The sequence below is a fragment of the Engraulis encrasicolus genome, chromosome 11 (genome assembly GCF_034702125.1).
Source record: "Engraulis encrasicolus isolate BLACKSEA-1 chromosome 11, IST_EnEncr_1.0, whole genome shotgun sequence".
Lineage (NCBI taxonomy): Eukaryota > Metazoa > Chordata > Actinopteri > Clupeiformes > Engraulidae > Engraulis > Engraulis encrasicolus.
Window position 1 is genome coordinate 53,122,128 of NC_085867.1, and position 24,035 is coordinate 53,146,162.

At 43.5% G+C, this 24,035-nt stretch overlaps 2 protein-coding genes across 6 annotated transcripts in view; both read left to right on the forward strand.

Moving 5' to 3' along the window:
• Positions 1-65: 65 nt before the first annotated feature.
• Positions 66-10,353, forward strand: kyat1 (kynurenine aminotransferase 1). Of its 5 annotated transcripts, XM_063210965.1 has the most exons (14): positions 66-207; positions 449-536; positions 642-700; positions 867-1,014; positions 1,487-1,636; positions 3,194-3,280; positions 3,383-3,508; positions 3,676-3,796; positions 6,060-6,136; positions 6,312-6,401; positions 7,104-7,290; positions 9,193-9,269; positions 9,609-9,695; positions 9,847-10,353. In XM_063210965.1, exons 2-14 carry the CDS (start codon positions 450-452, stop codon positions 9,904-9,906), a joined length of 1,356 nt encoding a protein of 451 aa, XP_063067035.1. In that variant the 5' UTR covers positions 66-207; position 449; the 3' UTR covers positions 9,907-10,353. The 5 variants fall into 5 exon arrangements, with proteins under 5 accessions (XP_063067035.1, XP_063067036.1, XP_063067037.1 ...); XM_063210966.1 differs by lacking the exon at positions 449-536 and having other exon boundaries at positions 69-207; XM_063210967.1 differs by lacking the exon at positions 449-536 and having other exon boundaries at positions 69-191.
• Positions 10,354-10,887: 534 nt separating this feature from the next.
• The window catches only part of prkaa1 (protein kinase, AMP-activated, alpha 1 catalytic subunit), a 23,191-nt gene continuing 10,043 nt past the window's right edge, over positions 10,888-24,035 (forward strand). The window contains exons 1-8 of the mRNA XM_063210973.1: positions 10,888-11,041; positions 14,886-15,027; positions 17,433-17,526; positions 18,200-18,344; positions 19,344-19,431; positions 20,593-20,817; positions 21,851-22,000; positions 23,085-23,454. Coding sequence (XP_063067043.1) covers positions 10,945-11,041; positions 14,886-15,027; positions 17,433-17,526; positions 18,200-18,344; positions 19,344-19,431; positions 20,593-20,817; positions 21,851-22,000; positions 23,085-23,454 — 1,311 coding nt within the window. The 5' untranslated portion in view covers positions 10,888-10,944. The remainder of the gene's footprint in view (positions 11,042-14,885; positions 15,028-17,432; positions 17,527-18,199; positions 18,345-19,343; positions 19,432-20,592; positions 20,818-21,850; positions 22,001-23,084; positions 23,455-24,035) is intronic.

The following is a 24,035-nucleotide window of genomic DNA, read 5'->3' on the forward strand; positions in this document are numbered from 1 at the left end:
TATTTTATACGGTTGAAATGTGCTGAGTCAGACTAAACGCACAGGCTACCGCGTCTTTGCTTTCGCTAACCCCGCCTACACCGGAAGTCTCAAGAAAACAAATTTGAGATCAGGGTTCGGGGGGAGTAATCGTGACATCATCAGCCAGCTGAAGGAGCTCATGCCAGACAACAACGACGACGAGAACCGGAGTGAATACTTATAAATGTGAATTGTCTTGCGATTTTGTTTATGTATAATGTGGTGTATTGCATCGATAGGGGGTTGGAAAAATGCACTAGGCTGTGTCTAAATCCGAGACTGAGTCATCGCAATTAACTGTTTCTAAAGTGCATGATCCACAGTCAGTCGGCGACTAGAAGTAGTCTGGTGTTCGGCGGTGCCAATAAAGTTTTTTTGAATGTCAAATCCGTAAGGGCCACTGGAATAAACTTACAACCTATTACAGAATGCAACCTGGTATGGTAAGAGGTACAGTGGGCGGTGTGATAAATTATTGCAACAGAGTTGTACCCATCTCGTGTTGCGCTGCTAAGGTAACAATGGCCATGGAATGATATCAGTTTATACATTTGCGACAATGTATCCTGCGATGTCAATGTTGCGGTCTAATTGTACATTGTATAATATTATGTTAATAGGCAATAATGTCACGCAGACTGCATGCTCGCAGACTTGATGGAATCGACAAAAATATATGGTGAGAAAGCACTTCTTCCTTCTTTTTTGGGGGTGTCGCGTGATATTTAGTCTAGTCATATGTTGCACAATGTGCATTTATCCTCTCTGCTGAGGGTGTGTAAAAGTAATGCTCTAAAATAGTGTTATTTCCTCTATGATGTTTTTTTTCTCGTATTTGCTTGCAGGGTTGAATTCACCCAACTGGCGGCAGACTATAAACCTGTAAACCTTGGACAAGGGTTTCCAGATTTCTCTCCTCCTGCTTTCATCCAAGAGGCTTTTTGCAAAGCAGTCAGCGGGGATTGCTCCATGCATCAGTACACACGGGCCTTTGTAAGATGATGAACAGATGATGTGAAACATTGTCGCATTTTCAAGTGTTTTCTGCCAGTACCTTCACACACCCTTGTACTGTACTTATAAACACGCACACACACACACACACACACACACACACACACACACACACACACACACACACACACACACACACACACACACACACACACACACACACTTAAAATCTATTTGAAAAAGACTGCACAAAAATGTTGAGAGAATTTAATGATTCACGTCGTCAATAGGCCTATATGTTTACAGGTGATAAGACAAAATATGTCTAAATTCGATTACACTTTGAAACTTAAACGGTGTAAAGTGTGTAAGCACACATTTGATTGAAATCAACTGTATTATTGGAATTATCAATTCAAGTACGGTAATGAAGTGTCTCCAAACAGGAAATGGTTCATTTTGACAGATCGCATGAGCCAGTGTTGAGCTGTTTGGCCCTATTGTGTTTCAGGGGCATCCACACTTGGTCAAAAACCTGGCAAAGTTCTTTGGCAGAGTTATGGACAGAGACGTGGACCCATTTGAAGACATCTTGGTGACCGTGGGAGCTTACCAGGCACTGTTCTGCACCTTTCAGGCTTTGATAGATGAAGGAGACGAGGTAGGGTTCTTCTACCTCAGAGTTCTTCTGCTGTAGACTACATCATGTTGGACCCCAGTGTTTCCCACAGAAATTTTGGAAACTATGGGGGCAGCCGGGATTTTTTTTGTCCGGGGGGGGGGGGGGGGGGGGGGGGGGGGGGGGGGGGGGGGGGGGGGGGGGGGGTCTTTTCACGGGCCTTTGGGGGGGGGGGGGGGGGAGGGGGGTATTCACGCAGTGTAAATGCAAAATGGCAAAACAATGAGTGCAGTATGACATTGGCGCATGGAGAAACTATAGGCCTACGCCTACATTTCAGCCATTTATATTTTGAGAAATAAGGCTACATAATACACATGCAGGGGTCTATGTAATGAAAAAAATAATAAAACAAAATAGGAGCAGAGATAAGAATTTAAGATTGCTGTGAAATTGTTAACGCATAAACAAAAAGGGTCTAAGAGGGTAGGCTATGCCTTTTCCCCACACACACATAGGCGTACACATTCTACATGAGGGGTGCTGGTCACAGGGCCAGTTTTTCAAAATTCCTCCCATTAAAAGGGCTGAACAACATATTATACATTTATGTCTATATTCACATTCATTACACATTCATTTCTATATGCAGCCCGATGTCTCCTCTGCCTTGTCAATGAAGGCCTGTCACCTAACTCATTACAACTGTAAAACGTGTTAGTAAACTCATCCCAACTGTCCCTTCTCGGAAGGTTTTTTTTTATTGCTCCCAAACCCAAGTTAACTACAACAACTTGACAAGGCTTTTGATCCCTCTCTCTTTCAAGCACTTGTGGTTTTCTCTATAGGATGTATTTACTCCAGGAGGAAAATGCGAAGGAAATCGTAATTGAAATCGCTTTTAACAAACACGGAAATCGTTAAAAAAAAAAAAAAGTTAAAAAAAAAAAAATAATGTTTTATTTATTTATTTATTTATTTATTTTTGTACATTTTCGGAAACTATGGAGGCCAAATTTAAACTATGGCGGACCGCCATAGTTTTCTCAATGTATGGGAAACACTGGACCCAAATAGTCTGACTCTCTCCTCCCTCTGTGGAACTACACAGGGATGAATTTCTCAAAGCCAAAGTTGCTTACTACATTAGCTACTTTGTTGTTTTCAATGCATTTTCCCATTGGCAACTACCAAAGTTGCTAACAGGCTAACAACTTCTCTTTTGAGAGGGTTCAGTTGTCCCGGGCCCAGGTAGAGAGGGGGCCAAAACTTGGGTTTCCATTACATTGTATGTATTGTATGAGGGGGCCCTTTCAGATGACTTTGTCCTGGGCCCAGCAAAATGAATATTTTATGACTGTCATTAAGTGACATTCGGTTATAGTATTGACAACCTTAACAATGTCAAAATATTTAAGATATTGACACCATGTTTATGACTAGTCCATGACTGTGTCATGACACTCTTTTGACACTTAAGTCACACGTATGACGCCAGCGTCAAGTATAGTGTAACCATATAGCTTTTACACGAATTGCTACTGACGTTGTTCGTTCTGTTCACTCTCTATCTCTCTCTCTCTCTCTCTCGCTCTGTAGGTTATTGTAATTGAGCCATTTTTCGACTGCTACCAGCCAATGGTGAAAATGGCTGGAGGAACTACTGTTTATGTGCCATTAAGACCTGTAAGTCCCATAAGTTACCGGATGTTGTGATTTAAAAATGGTTAAGCCATTTGTTGTTACTATTCACCAAAGGAGATTCGTGTGTGTGTGTGTGTGTGTTAGAAAACAAATGACGGCAAGGCTTTGTCCAGTGCTGACTGGGTTTTGAATGCAGAGGAGTTGGAAAGTAAATTCACCCCACGTACCAAAGCTCTAGTTTTCAACACACCAAACAATCCACTGGGGAAGGTAAGGTGCTTAGGCATATATCAATTTTTATGGTTTCACATAGGAGAAATTGGTGGGAAATTCTTTTTAATCACCTTTATTCTGGGCCCTTTTGCTCTCTCTCTCTCTCTCTCTCTCTCTCTCTCTCTCTCTCTCTCTCTCTCTCTCTCTCTCTCTCTCTCTCTCAGGTGTTTCAGAGAGAAGAGCTAAAGGTCATTGCAGACCTTTGTGTGAAGCATGATGTAATCTGCATCAGTGATGAAGTGTACGAGTGGCTTACCTATGATGGAAACAAGCATGTCAAGATAGGTGAGTTGCTGAAGGACTGCCTAGAAGAGGTTACCAGTTTTAAAACTTCAGGTTAGCTGAAGATCAAAGGATCAAGATTGTTTTATTGGTCCCGAAGGAAATTTGTCTTAGATGTTCACACAACTGCCATACAATGCATGACCCCAATAAAAAAGCTAACAATACAGACAAAGTTTAAGAAATTTGGTAAACCCTGTTCATCACTGGCTGAGTTCATGATCATGACAAAGCCTCCAGAGCTGGGGATGAAGCAGGCATGAAAAAGGCTAGAGCCAGCCTGTCTTGAGGCATGAGGAAAACAAAATAGGTATACACACCGAAAATAACTTAAAGGGGCATTCCACCAGTGGAGACATGAATATGTATTGAAAGTGGGTCATATATGTAGAATAGTAGTATAGATTTCTAATTTGGTGCCTTCTTGGGAGATAAAAGGCAGAAAATGACTTTTTAGTGCTTGTGGATTTGTGACAACAATCCCCATAATGCATTGCAATGCTCAAGTTCCACAGGCCACATCCAGGCCAGGGTTGCCAGGTAAGGCTGATGATTTCCAGCCCAAAAAAATGCTCAAAACCCGCCTAGAAGCACAAAATCCAGCTCAATTCTATTGATTTCTATGGCAAAAATTGGGCAGGTTTTTCTACTAAATGGCATTTTTACCCGCACACAGCCATCCTAAGCAGCCCAATTGGGCGGGAAACAGCCCAATCTGGCAACAATGATCCAGGCAGCTCTGCCAGTGACTTACTGGAGCCTCAATGCCAGTGATTTCAAAAGCACTGGCACACTGATCTATGATAGGTCTGTTAGCGCATTAGGGCCAACCCCCTATGGGCGGGGTTGAAAGGGTGGGAAAAAGGCTTGTAGTCTCAAAAGAAATCCACCTCTCTTACACTTCCTCCTACAATGATGCAAAATGACGATTTTTACATCATTGTAGGAGGAAGTGTTAAGAGGTGAATACGGATTTCTCCTGTCTCAGGGGGAATTGAGAGAGTGTTGCACGATCATTCAAAAGTATGACTGGGTGTCTAGCAATGGACAGCCTAATGCAAATGGGTGGAGTGTCCCTTTAAATTCAGAGATAGCAAAGATGCACAGTACAGAGCCTATCGGAGGTCATCCAGGCCATCACTGACTACAAGTCTGCCCCCACAGAGCTGCGAAAGCAACACACCTCTGCTGAATGACCTGAAGAGCTTCTTCACCCGTTTTGAGTAACAAAACAATACCCAGCCACAGAAAACATCAGCCCAACCTCACAACTAGACACTGTGTCTGCTTGTTGCTAGCTTGAAGAAGGCACTCACCAACACCAACCCACGCAAATCAACAGGCCCAGGCAGCATCCCTGGTCAGGTGCTGAGTAACTAAACCATGTTTTCACTGACATCTTTAACACCTCACTGGACCAAGCTGTCATCCCCTCCTGCCTCAGCACATTCCTCTGCAAACTGTACTATGTGACTAAAGACTGCACCTTTTACCTATACGACCTCACAACAATTCCCTTGGGCACTGCAATATACAACACACCATCATTGTTGGGCAAGTTACTCAAAAACAGTAATGCATTACTGATTACATGTTACTGTCTTAACTGTCTTAATCCCTTACACTACAATATTACTCTATTTAAAATGTAAGGCATTACACTACTTTTGCATTACTTAAGTCACTCTCGCCAAAATATTTTTTTGAATTAAAATTTTAACTAGTATATATTACAGCCTTTGCTCCCTGTAATGCCTTACATATTACTTAGTTACATCAATAAGTAATGTATTACAGTAATTAATTACTTTTGTAAAGCCATAAGCTGCTTCCTTTACTGATACTTGACTGCCAACCAACTTGACTGCCCTGGACTGGACTGAACGGTGTCTTGTGCCCTTGTTCTTATCTTCCTGTCTTTAGCCTAGATTATTTTTCTAAGTGTTAAATGTTCAAATGTAAAATGTTTTTCAATGTTATACATTTCTTTATAACTTCATTTTTACATGTTACACTCTCTTATCTGTCCTGTGTCTTGCATTTTAATCGCTGTCCTGTTAATGTTGGTCCTGTGCATGTCTTTGTCTTTGCATAGGACAGAGCGAAACACTTTGAATTTCATTGTATGACCTGTGCTTGTGAAGAAACTGACAATAAAGCAAGCTTGACTTGACTTTAAAGGTTCGGTTAAAAGTTAACCACTTGTAGCACTTTTCTCCTTAGCTAGAGTGCAGTGATGGGCAATGTTGTTTTATGTCTTTTGTAGCCAGCCTTCCTGGAATGTGGGAAAGAACAGTCACCATCGGTAGCGCGGGGAAGACTTTCAGTGCCACAGGGTGGAAGGTAGTCACCTCACTGCATTCTAAAAGATACTGCACATTATATTCCATTATTCTACATGTTCATTTTTAATGTTTGTAATTTTTTTAAATAAAAACTGTGTGTTGTGTAAGATTGCTTCAGTGATGCACTCAATCATTTTATGCATGTCTTTTTTTGTCCATTTTTCCATTTTCAGGTGGGTTGGGCAATGGGATCAGGCCACATCCTGAAACACCTGAAGACAGTCCATCAGAATTCAGTTTACCACTGTGCCACAGCTGCACAGGTAAGCACACCTGGCTTGCAGTATGTTTTGCAGCACGATTGAAGCAAAACACCAACAGTGGTATCATCAGGGCACACTCTGAATGTAGCAGGAATGGGATCAGATGGTGCAACTCATTACATTTATTTAATCAAGCTGTTGAAGCGTGTATGAAATGCTCAGGTAAAGTCAAATGATTTGGAATGTGATTACGCTGTTCATCCAGAGTGTTTTTTTCTCAGAGTCCCTGTTTCCCCATTGTTACTGGTTTTCAGTCTACACTAGAGTCAGCTTCACTGACTACTATTGCTCTCCAGCTGTTGGCTATTGCCACAGGCCTACAGTCAGGCACAGGAGTTTATTTTAAAAAAAGTATAAATTATGGAAATGCAAATTATTTTTTTCACCTTGATTTATATCTGAGACCTGTATCCTCACTGTCACCGATTTTTGTTGGCACACTCAAACTTGGGAATAGCTGTCTATGTAACTTGGGATTGCTGTCTTTGAATGTGTGTCCAATGAATGTCATCAGTAAAAAGACGGCACTCTCTTGCTTATTCTTTGTTTTTTTAGGAAAGTGTTGAATGCACTGTGTTTACGCAGGTTACGTCAAGAGAATAAGGGAGTGCGATCTTTTCTACTATCTCGGACTGTTACTGGTGTCTAGCCGATGCTGGTGTCCACTCCTCTGACTGTGTCATTGCTCTCCTTCGCCTGTAGGAGGCGGTGGCCGCAGGCTTCCAGAGGGAGTACGAGTGTTTCGGCAAAGAGGACAGCTACTTCCTGCAGCTTCCTGCCACCCTCCACCATAAGCGCCTCAGGCTGGCCAAGTGTCTGCAGAGCGTGGGGCTGCAGCCCATCCTGCCACAGGGAGGATACTTCATGATCGCAGACGTCTCCTCTCTCAGTGAGCCATTGTCATCCTATTCTCTCACAACCACACCCAACCTCATTCCCTCCCCTCACCTCACTCCAGGCTACAGGGTAGAGTAGAGTTCCTTTATGTCTATCCCAAAAAGAAATTAAGGTGAAATTAAGGTGCGTTGCAGGCTTACACATACCAAGAAATATACAAGAAAGTGGCTGCATACAAAGAAAAAGGGTAAAGTCACCTTCAGGCACATTACATTAAGATGAGACCCCTGTTTATCATCTGTTGATAACAGGCTTTGAGCCTCTTAGAGCCCTCTGTGGTGGTAGGGGCTTGCCTTTAAAATAGGGGTCAAGCAGATGGAGTGTGCAACCTGATTAGCCCATTTATGCAGCATAGGCATTCGTGTACTATTAATATATTTGGCCTTGGACTCTATGGCCAGCAGAGCTTGACATTAACTTTTTCACTCGGTGTCCACTGTGGCCAGTGGTTTTCCCATACTTGGTCATAGTCGTCTTTTTTTACCATGACAGTCTCTATTTAACCCCTTTGCGCAGAACCTATGTTATACACGGGGCAGCCGTGGCCTAACGTTTAGGGAGCTGGTCTTTCAATCTGGGGGTTGTAGGTTCAAATCCCCCCTGACCTCTCCCTACACCTGCATCCATGGCTGAAGTGCCCTTGAGCAAGGCACCTCCACATTGCTCCAGGGACTGTAACCAATACCCTGAAAAATAATAGTTGTAAGTCGCTTTGAATAAAATGAAAGCGTCAGCTAAGTGCAATGTAATGTAATGTAATGTTATACACTTATTGTCTCCAAAACAGTAATGGCTATGTCTTAATCTGTTACTTAAGGCTCTCGGTACTGTCATAGCAATGTTGTTACGATGTAGTTGAGTATTTTCAGCAAACAGTGAATAGGCCCGCCGGCGACCCCATCTGCAGTAAGGCGCTACGCTCAGAAGTGCTAAAGATGGAGAACATTGATAATTAATATTGTAGCTCTTCCCAAATAAAACCATATCAGACAAATACAAACTGAGTGTGCTATTTCAATCTCAAATGCAAACAATTGATGCACAAGGGGCACACAACAATTACAGCTACTATGGTTCTGTGTGTCATACCCAAGAGTAAACTACCTGACAAAAGTGGCTATAGAGACTGACATTATTACATGCCACAGCCAACGAACTTTACCACCACTTGGCTGGTTAGCTGGTGTCAGTGCCCGCCCTTGCAGACGAGAGCCCCAACTTAGCAAATCCCTAACCAGACATAAACTTCACAAAATGCAAACTTTGACCAGCCACTGGTAAATACATAGTAAAGTACCTGAGACACTCGACAGTAAATTATTAATTTGTGTACAAAAGCTTATTTATGCTTTTATCTAACCAGCTAGTGGTTGGACACCAACCAGCCCCACCCCTGATCATAGCCATTGTAAACTGCATCAGTGGGCTCGTTCGTGATGAAGCAGTGATGCGATGCTTTTGCTAGGCAGCACACATGCGCACTGAGCCAGTTGGATGCATTTTGGTTAGAATTTTCTAACCAGAATGCATCGAACTGGCAAAGTGCGCATGCACACTGCCTAGCAAAAGCATCACTGCTTCATCACGAGCGAATTCATATATATGATGATGCATCATAGATATGAACACTAGATGCTGTCTTTTTGGCGTATCCGAACCCGGAGCACCACTGTCTTCATCCGGTATCCTGTTTGTCATAGATGCTGTTACCGCCACCTACAGGATAATGTGTGTATCGCCTTGTCACTGAGTAATGGGAGCGTCATACATACTGGCTTAACATGGTGACTACCTGACTTGAGCCATTCATTCCGATACAAAGGAGTGGTCAGCATGTAATGTATCTGTGATGCATCATACCCAATAATTCCCGTTTGTTCTGCATTTTCCACAGAGGTTGACCTGACTGATCCCACCACAGCGGGCGAGCCATATGACTACCGCATCGTTAAGTGGCTTATTAAGGAGAAGGTAAACATTTATTAAACATTTAAGCAGAACGCTTCCATTTCCTCTCCAGACATGCATTAGCAGCATCGGGAACTCAATAGTTAACCTACTCTGTTGATGATTAGGTGGCAAAAATAGGAAAATACATTCAAGGAATTGTTGACTTTGTTTCTGGTGATATTTCACATTCATTTTTCACTGTTCAAATCTATTTGAATTATAGCTATTGAATTTTCCTTACAAATGTCTTTAGATACCTTGTTGTAATTCTTATGCCTTCTTTCCCATACTTAATTAACATAACATAACATAACATAACATAACATAATTCATTGCTTGACTGAAAATGTCTTTCCTCAGGGTTTGGCTACGATTCCCGTCTCAGCCTTCTTTAGCCCTGAACATCAGAAGGACTTCCAGAATTACATCCGATTCTGCTTTGTCAAGGTAGCATATTACTGCATTACTACAGCATTACTATTAAAATGAATTTTGGTCAAAGCAGACTTTAAACTGAGGTGGACTGAAAGCGTTTTGAATTCTCTCTCTCTCTCTCTCTCTCTCTCTCTCTCTCTCTCTCTCTCTCTCTCTCTCATAGGAGGACTCAACACTCAAAGCAGCTGAGGACATCATTCAGCAGTGGAGTGAAAAGAAATGATCTTTCTCGCCAGTTTTTGTAGACAAGTATTTTTGCCAGAGCCAGCTAAGCACTCTGTTCATTTTTGTTTCTTAAAATGTTGTTAATGTTAGTTTGTCTTTATTTTTTTTTTGAAATGTTTTAATGACCTCAAATGTGTGACACGGCCAAGGTCAGCTTGCCTTGGCCCTGTATAAGGCATGCAATGGTTAAACACAGCCTTCTTCAGATCTCTCTGTCTATGCAACTTTGAACCTCATGTCATGTATTTTGAAAAAAATAAATGTTTTTTTGTGGATATTACATTTAAAATGTATCCTCGACCTGCTCTACTTCCCATCATACTGCACAAAATTGCTGATTGTCATGGAAGACGACTTTGTAGGTATGCTGTATGTTGTATACACATACTGTATTTGTACACATGTATAATGACAATTGCACAGAAATAAATAATTAACATTTTAATTGCATTTGTGTCTTAATGTTGCAATTTTAGATTCAGGCATTGGCAATGTTGATTCTTATTTCATTATTAATTATTTGTTAAATGTACATACATTAGATAAGCTGCCTATGATTAATTGTAACTTTCTATGCAAATTTTTATAGACCTATGATTAACCAATTATACATATTTCAATTCAAAGTAAAAGTAAAATGTATGAGAAAAAAGATTCCTTACGTTTCAAAAGGGATACACAACTTTTTAACTATGTTTGTCGGCCTAGTTTGCCTTGCCCATGACGGGGCTGTGAGGCACTCTGTGAATTATTGTCTATCGCTGAGTTGATCATAAAGTGAAATATTGTGCAAATCAGACATTTTTATAATGATAATGGCCGTGTTAGAAACAACCTGTTATTTATGTTAAGTTGTGTCTACATTATATGGAATTTTAAAAATATAGTTAGCTTTTAATGGAAAATTTCCGGAACTGCCATCACGCTCCGTTTCTAACTTCACGTCGAGGAGGTCCGATATCTGTCGTAGCAAGCGACGCTCGTCAGTTCATCTCCGTCTGCCTGCCGCTGGTGCAGGTGAGGCCTATGCGGGAAGATGGCGACGGACAAACCGAAACATGAAGGCAGGGTGAAAATTGGACACTACATTCTCGGGGATACTCTCGGAGTAGGCACGTTTGGAAAAGTAAAAGGTATGTCTTAAATTGTCCTCGTGTTGCTTATGATCAGCGGGATCCCAGCCTGTGATAGCCAAGTTGTGGACTGCATAGCGTGCTAGCTGTAGTAGCACAACTGTACTGTTAGCATGCTTTAGGTTGCCGAGTGGGCTTTCACTTGTTGGCTTGTCAGTCCAGAAACATTGTGAACTGAAATGCTAGTTATATATCTGGCATGTTTACCTGAGAAACAACTATTTGTTTCTGTAGGACGAGAATTTTGATTGCTGCACAAGCCCTACGCTAGCGTTGTAGCGTCTTGACAGCTAAATGTTTCCGTGTGGTTGTCCACCTAAAACTGACCAGCTAACCCAACTTACAAGGATGCAAGACATCATTTGCGGTGCAATAACGAAGTGTAATGGTGGGAAACGATACATGATATTTGTATATTATGACCCTTGTTGGTCATTGTTGAACACCTAGCCCCTCTGTAGTAAGGCGAAGAAGGGCTTGTCATATCTCGAGGTTACAAACTTCAATTCAATGTGGCATCTTCCTTCTAAACGTTTTCTCGAAGGGAATGTTAATCATTTGAGTGATCCGATGGAATAATTGGGGAACGCATCAACGTCAGCTAGCCAAACAGCCAGATGTGCTTTGACCATAGAGTAGTATTACAGCACTCTGTATGAATGAAAAGAACCTTTAGTTCTACCCTCTCCACCTCAATCCCACCAAATGGATGGTGAATGGGATAGTCTAGCTCTGCTATGAAGACTTCATGAACGTAGCTGTATGTTGGCATCATCTGCACAAGCTTATGCTCTGCCATAAGTAACTATGCCTGGTGGTGTTACTAGATAAAAGAGGGAATTACTTCTTTTCACAAATGCTTGTGATCACGCGCGTGTGTGTGTGTGTGTTTAGTTTCATAGTTTTCTGACAAGGTAGAGCTAGGTTTATTTCCCCCCATACACCATATTTTGTCTTTGCACTTTTGATCACTTTGTAGAAAGAGAACACTACTGAATGGCCATCATTCTAGGTCCCCTGTCCAGGATTCTTGTATTATAATGTAGAAGTGATTATGGATTTAGTAAATGGATTGGAACACTTAAATACCAGATTAATGAACTAGTTCTAGTTCATAAAATCTAATTTAATGGAGCATAATTAACAGGCAGTGGACGCATGAGAGCAGGATGATGAGCAAAAATACCAAACCCAGCTTCTCCTATTCAGGCTACATTTACTACACTTAAAATAACATTTAGTGGTTCTATTTCTTTCCAACCCTCTGTTGTAAGTAGTATGTTTATATAGGCCTGAGGGCAGTCTTAACTTGAGTTGTCTGCTCTGGATAGCAACGGCGATGAGGTGAAGTTGTTGGACTGAAAAGTTTGCCGAGCTGCCATATTGTGTGCCTGTTGGCTTGATGGCTCCTTTATTTACATTTTTTTTAAGACTTAAGTCCCTTATCCTTGCCTGTGCCTTGTCCTGAATATCCCATTAGGCTGTGTAAATCACATTCCTTGTGTGCTGTCTGGAGTGTTTTGAACCGTCCAAGCTGCGTTGGCTCTGTGTCTGTGTCCCACATTCCTCTATTGCTGTCAGTCAAGTCAGTGAGTTTTCTTGGGCAGCCTCTTTCTCACAATCTCCTAATTCCCTCTCTGCATGTACAGTCAGGGGGGGCATAATAACTGTAATTTTGGGCCTTGCCTCTTCCTCCTGCCTTCTATTGTTCCACGTCTGCAGAGCATGATTAGAATATCATCTAAACATGTTTCTGTGGGTCTGCCTAACCATTGCGGTAATTACAGGCACTTATTCCACTCGCTATTTAGAAGCATCAGTCTGTCCTTGTAGTTGTTAGATACATATTGTGACTTTGAATTGAGTTGTACTCGTTCCTTTCAGTGCATCATGTAAGTTAGTCTTTAGTAAGCTTCCTTCTCCCGATGCTGTTGAAACGGATACAGTGAAAGCCTGTCAGTCATGTTCACAAGAGAAACAACAGCCTACATGGAAATTAGCTTTTGTGATTTTGTTTTTTGTGTGTATGAAAATGAAATACTGATGAGCTCATTTGCATCAACAGTTTAGGCAGAGCATGAGTCACCTGAATTCTAAAAAGAGGCAGGAGAGTTTGCCAAACAAAAACATTGTCACTGACGAAACTTCTGACCATGACCTGTGTTTATGCATTCATGTTTATGTAGTTCTGTTATGCCTACCCTTGCTTGTGTGGTTCTTGCTGCTCTCTCTCTCACACACACACATTCACTCTCTCTTTCACACACACACACACACACACACACACACACACACACACACACACACACACACACACACACACACACACACACACACACACACACACTGCCTCACTTTTTATCTTGCTCTATTTCTCTCTGTCTGTCAAGGGCCGCTAGGGCCTAGTAGCCTAGGGCCTAGTAGCCATTTTTAAAGATGTCTTATATTGGCAATGCAGGTAATGGGGTCAGTGTCTCTACTGCCAGTGACGGATTGACCACATAGTTGTATATTTGTGCACTTGTGCTGTATTTGGGACTGTGTTCCTGTCCTCCATCTGTGTTTCAATGTGTACTATGAGGCCAGTTTATTCTTCTTTCAACAGTTTTTATTGATTTTCTTCAGAATGGACAATTATAATTATGGAATGCACTCAGTGAACAACCCTCCCCAAAAGCCCTAACCCACCCTCAGCTAGCTTATGGAACATAGTAGTAATTGAGGGCGGTTTATGGTTTAAACTTGGTTATCGTTGCCGCGGTAATGTCCCGCTCCCCTGCAAATCCACTTTCAAATTAAGTGACCAACTGCTCCGATGCTCAGTGTCCCTGCAGATCCCTGGACTTGGCAGCGTCAGTCATGTACAGGATGATCCGGGATGCAGAGATACACACACACACACACACACACACACACACACACACACACACACACACACACACACACACACACACGGATCAGACCCACTGAAGCACACTGTCTGGTACACTCTATTCACTGCGTCTGTAGTCTGTATCACGCGGTGTCCCTGCTGGTATATCTTCAGTGTGTGTGTGTGTGCGCACATTTGTTGAGTGTGCTAGCCATGCTGAGACGGGGCACTTGTGCTTTTTCACACTCTGTACAGAAGCCTGTGCTGCATCCCCTTACACGGCATTCAATCTGGCCACAGCATTGCCAACTACGCCAGTCGGTTGCCAGCGAGCCAGGACAATAATGCTAACACGGGTCACGCTGCCGTGCCTATAAGGGCAGCAAACCTGATTGGCACCATGCCTGAGGAAAGGTTTTGCATTTTGAACGTGTCCATGATTTTGCTTTCTTTGAAGAATTTGTTGGAAAAAAGTGAATTTGTACATTCATGATGGAAAAAAAGTAGTTTTCATTAAGTAAACGGCATCCTCAATGTTTGTGGAAAGGAGTACAGTTTTAAGCAATCTGACCTCGTGTTTTGGTTTTGCTTTAACTTACTTTGAACTAAAACACTTTTGACTAACTACTTCACCAGGATGAATGAGAATATCGTATAACTTGAATGAATATTGAATGAATTGTTTTCGACATTTTATTACTGTGATCATGTTACATCACACTGGCACCTTGCCTGACATGGAAAAAAAAATGAAGCAAAATGTCTGCGTGACTAGATCTTTGATAAACCTTTGTCCACGTTTTCGGTCAACTGACTTTCCTTAGCTTGGACATTAATGTTTTAAAAAGGATCCAAGTGTGCTGACATTCCGATTCGGAATATCCTCTGCGTCTCTTATCCCTGTCTCACAAAATTGAGAATTGATGATGACTAACGTCTCCTGTTTGTCTCCTTGTCTTCCCCGTCTCCCAGTGGGCCAGCATGAGTTGACCAAGCACCAGGTGGCGGTGAAGATCCTGAACCGCCAGAAGATCCGCAGCCTGGACGTGGTGGGCAAGATCCGCCGCGAGATCCAGAACCTCAAGCTCTTCCGCCACCCGCACATCATTAAACTGTAAGTCAAAGGAGACTGAAGGAAAGAGATGTATTGAAGAAGTAAAAGAAAAAAAACTTTTCTATGTGTGCAGATGCATTAAAAATCACCAGTATTCATCAGTATCGTAAGTCAGAGGGTTACTGTCAATCTCCATACTGTTTTTACCCCTTTGCGTTAGCATTTGTGTCTTGTGTTGCACGTCAATGTGAGACGAAGTGCTATCACAACTATCAAAGTGACAAGTGGAGGGCTATTGCAGTTGTCAGACCTTCGAGCTGTCTACACATTCCACATTGCCACCCCAAGTGTCTTTCTCTTCCATTCTTATGTCCCTACACATGCTTTTAAAAATGTTTGTCTCCTTCTCTAAAAGAAGTTGATCTGGCAAAAGCACTGTAGCTATTTGCTGAATATGAATGATTTATGGGGAAAAGCTTGCTTTCTCCAGTCATTTACGTACATGTTCTGGAGTACTACACATGTTCGTTTCTAGTCTGACTTGTGAGGTTCTTGCTGTTGCTCGACCACAGGGCATTAGAGCCAATTCTCTCTCTCTCTCTCTCTCTCTCTCTCTCTCTCTCTCTCTCTCGTGCGTTCTGTCTCTCTCGTGCGTTCTGTCTCTCTCTCTCGTGCGTGCCGTCTCTCTCTCTCGTGCGTGCCGTCTCTCTCTCTCGTGCGTGCCGTCTCTCTCTCTCGTGCGTGCGGTCTCTCTCTCGTATGTGCGGTCTCTCTGTCTTTCTCTCTCTCTCTCTCTCTCGCTCGTGCGTGCGGTCTCTCTGTCTCTGTGTGTCTCTCTCTCTCTGTGTCTCTCTCTCTCTCTCTCTCTCTCTCTCTCTCGTGCGTGCGGTCTCTCTGTGTCTCTCTCTCTGTCTCTCTCTCTCTCTCTCTCGTGCGTGCGGTCTCTCTGTCTCTGTGTCTCTGTGTCTCTGTCTCTCTGTCTCTCTCTCGTGCGTGCGGTCTCTCTCTCTCTCTCTCTCTCTCTCTCTCTCTCTCTCTCTCTCTCTCTCTCTCTCTCTCTCTCTCTCTCTCGTGCGTGCGGTCTCTCTGTGTCTCTCTCTCTGTCTCTCTCTCTCTCTCTCTCTCTCTCGCGCGCGCTCTCTCTCTGTCTCTCTCTCTCTCTCTCTCGTGCGTGCGGTCTCTCTGTCTCTGTGTCTCTGTGTCTCTCTCTCTCTCTCTCTCTCGTGCGTGCGGTCTCTCTGTGTGTCTCTCTCTCTCTCTCTCTCTCTCTCTCTCTCTCTCTCTCGTGCGTGCGGTCTCTCTGTCTCTCTCTCTCTCTCTCTCTCTCTCTCTCTCTCTCTCTCTCTCTTTCTCTCTCTCTCTCTCGTGCGTACGGTCTCTCTGTCTCTCTCTCTCTCTCTCGTGCGTGCGGTCTCTGTGTCTCTGTCTCTCTCTCTCTCTCTCTCTCTCTCTCTCTCTCTCTCTCTCGTGCGTGCGGTCTCTCTGTCTCTGTGTCTCTGTGTCTCTCTCTCTCTCTCTCTCTCTCTCTCTCTCTCTCTCTCTCTCTCTCTCTCTCGTGCGTGCGGTCTCTCTGTGTGTCTCTCTCTCTCTCTCTCTCTCTCTCTCTCTCTCTCTCTCTCTCTCTCTCTCTCGTGCGTGCGGTCTCTCTCTCTCTCTCTCTCTCGTGCGTGCGGTCTCTCTCTCTCTGTCTCTCTGTCTCTCTCTCTCTCTCTCTCTCGTGCGTGCTGTCTCTCTCTCTCTCTCTCTCTCTCTCTCTCTCTCTCTCTCTCTCTCTCTCTCTCTCTCTCTCTCTCTCTCTGGTGTCTGGCGCTGGATCTGATGAGGATTTCCGGGGGCTCGATCCCCCAGTGACCTGGCTAGCATTTTTCTCATGGCTTCTCTAAAATTCCCGGAGAGGGAGAGAAATGCAAAGATGTAGTGGAAAAGTGAATGGGAAACAGAAACACTTGGGCAAAGCAGTTCAAAGACTGCATATCGAAGATGGGTGGGACTTAATTCTAAAGGTTAATGGAGAAAGAGTACAGAAAGAATAACAGAAATTATGTATCAAGAGGTGTATTGGTCAATAAAGTACTGCCTGTCCGTATGGCTGAGGCACCACAGACTTGTTGGCTGAGGAAAGCTGGCTTTCACGTCCCCCTGAGTGGGCCCAGAAGGGGCCAGTATAGGTCTTCTCACCATAATGTGATGTATGAATGACCCTCTTGAGCAAGCAGAGACCTGAGGTTTTTACTTGGTGCTCTTGACTCCATGTTTCAATGAATGAATGGAAATTATTGAAGTAGGGTTGTTGAGTAGGATGAACCCAACACAGCATATTGGATACTTTTTAATTTCAATTTACCATTTTTGTTTTTTTTTTTCTAATAGTTGTAACATTTTGGTGTTCAATTTTTTCACCTTGTGTGAGTTATTTGATATCTGTATATGACTGTGTGGTTTTTCATTTGTCTGTCTGGCCACAGGTACCAAGTTATTAGCACGCCCACAGACATCTTCATGGTGATGGAGTATGTGTCTGGAGGAGAGCTCTTCGACTACATCTGTAAAAATGGCAAGGTATTGCAAAACTGACATGCACTACGCAAACTTCCAACACATGAAAGTCCAAACTTCCAAACATATCTGAGTTGAGTGTCGGACTAGAAGGTGTCAACATGTCTGGTCCTTAATTACTACATTTCTTCTAGCTAGCCTGACTGTGACTCATGCTTCAGTTTAAACTTGAAGATTGTGTGGAAGCTCTCAGCTGGAAGGAGTTTGTGGTCACTTGAAAATGTAATTGTGATGAAACCGTGACACTTTGTAAGGGGCGCTGAAACAAATTGGGAAGTTTCCAGACCACAACAGAAGTCCCAACGGAAAGGGACAGCAGATGGGGCAGGGCAGGCCATTACTCTTAACTTCCTGTAAAGGCCTTTTACTATTTCCTCCTTTTCTTTATCTTTTTATTGATTCAGTGGTGAAAATCATCTGTCCTTGTCATTTTAAGAATTCCATGGAACTTAAAGCAGATTGTGATAAGAGGGGACTGTGTGCCTATTACAAATTTGTACTGTCTAATCCCTGTGAAACATGTATTAGAGGGATTTGAAATTACATTTTCACACCAAACGCCAATTTAGTAAATTATGTAAAACGTGCATGCACACCCACACAGCAGCAAATGCATGAAACATCAAACTTTTTTCATGTGTTACATCATACATGTCATTTCTTGCTTCCTCTCCAGTTGGATGAGAAGGAGAGCAGGCGGCTGTTTCAGCAGATCATCTCTGCAGTGGACTACTGCCACCGACATATGGTGGTGCACCGGGACCTGAAGCCAGAGAACGTTCTCCTGGACGCTCACATGAACGCCAAGATTGCAGACTTTGGTGAGTCCTGGATTCTTTCAGATCTGGGGTAAACAAATGACAATTGGGTGATCTGTAATGATGATGATTGTGTAATAAAATATTGCATAGCAGTTTGTAGTCATGGGACCTCATGTTCTAAGACTTGCATGGATTTACTATTGAATCTTTGCGTACATGAAAATCCAGGTGGATCAATACATGAATACGTTTTTCCATGGACATTCTTGTTGTATATCCAATTAAATTGAAGTGAAATTTGGTGCACATGATGAACTTTTTATGTGAAATTGTTCTCTGTACATCCAAACAATCAAGCAGGAAGTGACTTGCATAGTTTTCTTTCCCTAATCCCACTGCCTCTTCTTATCAGTTCCATCAAACATGATGGATGAGATGTCCTACTGTCTAAGTTGTTGAACTTGGACTTGTTGTTGAACTTGATGTCAGTGGTAGAAAAATAAGAAATGTCGCAATAAAGGTGATCTGTAAGCGGTGTGGAAATCTCCCTGGAAAACACAGTACTGTGTGTAAAATTCCCTGCCAACATGTGCTCCAGTGCTGGTTGGCAAGATCATGTATATGACCTGCCACGCAGGGTCAGAGGCATAATAACGTGAGTGAGGTCATCTGTGCTTTACACACAGCCTTGGAGGCATGCCTGGTCTTTCACTGGTCAATACCGTGTGGAAAAACCTATTGGGTCAGGAGGCAGATGGATTATATGTAATCAACTTGCCTTACATTTGAACTCTCTGTCTCTGCACTGTACATGTGCTTGTGTAAAGCATCTCTGCTACCGGCTATAATCCTCCACATGTCATTGTATCCCCTGTTGCCATGTTTTGAAACTGATGTGGAATGTAATGTAATCCATAGGAAAGATGTGTAGTCTGTAGATATGGCCACACAACAAGTAATCATTGTGTGCTAGTAGTCCCAACTCGGGAGCTGCTACGTTGTAAAGCTGTTCTGTTTTGATTCATCTTTGCCCGACTCAATTTCTCTTCCTCCCTGCAGGTTTATCAAACATGATGTCTGATGGTGAATTCCTGAGAACGAGTTGCGGCTCTCCGAACTACGCCGCTCCTGAAGTCATATCTGGAAGGTACTTTTTTTGTCAGTCTCCTCCTCCTCCTCCAGGCGAATAAAAACACTGTTTTCCTGGAAGTTAACAGATGGGTTGACAGTGGGGGTTGGTCTGTGCAAGACTCTTTAAACACTATGCACTGATCTCTGTGCCTGGTGAGAGGTGCACTTTGTGTTCTGCTGTGTGATGTTTTAAGTAGGGGTGTGTGTGTGTGTGTGTGTGTGTGTTCGTGTGTGTGTTCGTGTGTGTGTTCGTGTGTGTGTGTGGTCGTGTGTGTGGTCGTGTGTGTGTGTGTGTGTGTGTGTGTGTTTTTGTTTTTGTGTGTGTTCGTGTGTGTGTGTGTGTTCGTGTTCTCAGCCTCACAACCTGCTAAGACCAAACATTTGTGTATGGGGTAGTTAGTGAGACAAGTATAGACGCCTATTGCTCCGTATTATTGGTTTTTGACATTATGACGAACCATTTGGCCTTTTGGTTATTGTTAACCCTCCCCAGAAGTGAATGTGGTGAGAGGCAGGGCTGAGTCATAGTGGCGAGCGAGGTGCACTCCTGCTGCACAGAGGCTCTGAGTCATAAGGGTGGCCTCAGTTTTAGACCTCAAACTTATTTTATTTTTTTACATTTTCGAGTCATCACACGCACACACAATCTCATGACATTCCTTCAGGGCTGGCTTCACACCAGCACTTGTTTTATTCTTTCAAAAGGATGGTGTATGTGATTCATTGGTCCCATGAAGCTGCCTTCATTGGGGTCTTCTTTTCAGTAGCTTGAAGCCTTAGCTGCTAGTTGCTGCGGAGAATGGTGGTGCTACCCTGGCTGTCTTCGCAGTTCATTAGACAAGCTTCAAACCTCAAACCTTTGAATCACTCAAGTGCATGTATAATTTATACCATATGGGCAATTTTTTTTTACTACAATATTAAAGTTATGTAAGTTCCCAGGGAGGTGTGCTCCTGGCCATGTTTACTCTGCTACTATTGTAGCACAGCAAATATTATCCTATGCTTTCTAGACAGTCATTTTCACTTTACCTTTTATTTGGTAAATGGACTGCCTTTACATAGCGCCTTCCCACTCCTTCGAGCGCTCGAAGCGCATTGAAAATTCAGGCTTCCAGGCTTCCTGTCTTTTGAGTCCTGCCCGGGGTTCTAACGGATGTGTTCTGCTGTCCGTCAGGTTGTACGCGGGTCCCGAGGTGGACATCTGGAGCAGTGGCGTGATCCTGTACGCGCTGCTGTGCGGCACGCTGCCCTTCGACGACGACCACGTGCCCACGCTCTTCAAGAAGATCTGCGACGGCATCTTCTTCACGCCACAGTACCTCAACCCGCAGGTCATCAGCCTGCTCAAGCACATGCTGCAGGTGGACCCCATGAAGAGGGCCACCATCAAGGAGATCAAGTCAGTGACACACACACACACACACACACACACACACACACACACACACACACACACACACACACACACACCAGGGTACTGCAGATATGGTGGATTGGGCAAGTCATGGGTAATAGGTTAGGTCAGACTTGTATGAGTTTCACTTTCTGTGTCCAATGCGCACACACCACTCTAACTTTACACAATCTGCATTGATGAACCGTTTTAGAGCAATGATCCATGCCATTACTAACCTGTACAACAATTCGACCCCTTACTCAGTCCCATTAACACCAAGTCATTGATTCATCCCCAGATTAAAGCTGTTTTCACTAAAAAGGTGGTGGTCAGTAACAGAGAAGGGGAACCATAGTGTGTCAACTTGTGGGAAATCACAATGATGTTATGGGGAATGACATCTTTTGGCCCACCCAAATTCTGTAGACATGTACACAGAGATGGACAAAATCATTACTATTTTGCACCTTTTCCAATACACACTTCTGATAAAATATCATGTTCACTTCACAGTTTTCAGATAAGGGTTTTGCATTTAGTTACCACATTAATTTTCATACTTTCCCCATTTGGTATACACTCGAGTCAGAGAATGGACAGATGGGAAAGGGCTGCCAGAAACATTGCATAATGTACAACTCCAGAATCTGGCCATTCATGTCCTGTTCATATTCACAATGCATGCACTAATGTCAGAAGAATTAGCCCCTACTGTGTCTCATCATTTGCCTGCTGTCTCCCAACTAAACAAAGCTATATATGAAAATAACAAGTGGAAATCCAACGAATTGGAGTCCAAGTCTAGTCCCTCCATTGTCTTCCATTGGTTGTATTTTTGGTCTTTGGGTCCAAGGGAGGGGCATGATTTTTGGGCTCTCTATGGCCCCACAGCATCATATTTTTGCCTGATCTCCAACTAACAAAATGCACATACATAGAGGGTGACTCGTTCAGTTAATGTGCTAATGCTACAAGAATTGTTCCATCATATCTCTTGTGTTCTCTTTTCCCTGATGTCTCCCCATTGAATGGCCAGAGAGGACGACTGGTTCAAGCTGGACCTTCCTAAGTACCTGTTCCCGGAGGACGCGTCCTACAGCACCACCATGATCGACGAGGAAGCCCTGAAGGAGGTCTGCGACAAGTTCGAGTGCACAGAGGAGGAGGTGCTGACGTGTCTTTACAGGTACACACACACACACGCATGCACACATGCACATACACATACGTACACACCTTTCAAGGTGTTGAACCTTCTAAAGTGTATTGATGTAAAACAAATATATTGTTTTGACAAATGTAATGTGCAATCTTCCCTATTTTGGTCACAGTTGGCAATAAACCCAACAAACAAAACCCACCACACTATCGCTCACTCACACATACTATAGACATTCTCACACACGGGGAGAACCCTCACTGACTCTCGCACTCACTGGAGCATGCCCTGCTTGGCCAGTTCCCCTCAGCGGGAGTGCTGTGTAACTTTGTAACCAGAAGCTTTGTGCAACTAGTGTCAAGTCCTTTTACTGGAACCTGAGAAGTGCAATGTTGCAAGAATGGGAGTTGGTTCACGGATATCTGAAATGAAGATGTGGTTTTATAAAATGCACAGGCTATTATGAAGTACTTTGATTTACGGGGCTTGTTTTGAGTAAGTTGTTTATAAAGTAAATGGTTTTACTGTGTTGCATGTATTACAAGGCTTAATGTGGCATGGTTTAACTCTGTTTCACATTGTCAGGAATCGTGAAATGGGAGCAACCATGATGCTGATCAAATCTTTTTTTTTAAATATGCAAACAATCATCATTGCATATTTGCACCTCACAATGCCCCCCTTTGTCCTACTCTGCAACTGAAACCATCAGGACTGGCCTAGTCTCGCATGGTTGTAGTCACCACAATCTTCCTGTGCTGAGAAATAAACAGTATTACGCGTTTCATCACAGTTATATCGCAAACGTTTGAGGATCCATGCACAGTTTCTAGGTTCTGGTAAAAGCACGACGACTTCTTTATCTTGTGACAAAGCCTTATGGTCCAAATCTGTCCAATTTTTAGAGATACTGCACTTGCATACAAACTTCCAGAAATTGCAATATCCAACCATTTTTTTTCTCAGTTTCGGTCTTGGCACAGTTACTGCACTTTGCTTTGTCTTTGTTCATTTGTTATCAGAGCGTACATGTTTCGCCTCTATGTGCCATCAGTATAATGCATAATAATGATGATGATGATGATGATGATGTGCTCTGTTGCCACTGCAGCCGTAACCATCAGGACCCGCTGGCGGTGGCCTACCACCTGATCATCGACAACCGGCGCATCATGAGCGAGGCCAAGGACTTCTATCTGGCGTCCAGCCCGCCGGACTCCTTCCTGGACGACCTGCCGGCGCACCACTTCACCAAGCCGCACCCGGAGCGCATGGCCTTCATGGTGGCCGAGAGCCAGATGATGCTGCCGCCGCAGCCCGTGCGGCCGCGCCACACGCTGGACGAGCTCAACCCGCAGAAGTCCAAGCACCTGGGCGTACGGCGCGCCAAGTGGCACCTGGGCATCCGCAGCCAGAGCCGACCCAACGACATCATGAGCGAGGTGTGCCGCGCCATGAAGCAGCTCGACTACGAGTGGAAGGTGAGCGAAAAGCAGACGTGCTTGAGAAGTGGCCAGGTTTTGCTTAGCTTCAGCCAGTTAGCATTTCCTCATGGTTGAACTTCCAGTGCCCTTATTTCCTTCCTTCTCTACCTCAGTCGGTAAAGTGGGCAGGTATGTCCAAAAAAGGCGAAAATTAGCTCCCAGAGAAATTTCCCCCAATCGTGGCTTAATTCTCTAGCCTATCCTCTCCATTTGATATGAATGGTGATAGGACTTGCTTGCTTTCTCCAGTTCAGGGGTTAGACAATGACACTAAAACCATGCGTTTCAGTTTCATTGTCTGTGTGTGCGTGCGTGCGTTTGTTCTTGTATATTGACCCTGTGGAGCTCCCGACGGACAGTTCTGGTGGAAACAGGAGAACTGAGGTGCACATTTAATTCTGCTGTGGTTTTATGGTTTTCGGATACAGTCTGGGTTGGCACCCGAACATCCCTTTCAGACAGTGTCCTCTTGCATCCACAGTTAATCGTGTTGGGTGTGGTTTATCCTCCTTGGTGGTATGCTGACATTACCGTGGCTCTTGATGCATCACAACGACTTACTGTCACAGATGCGGCAG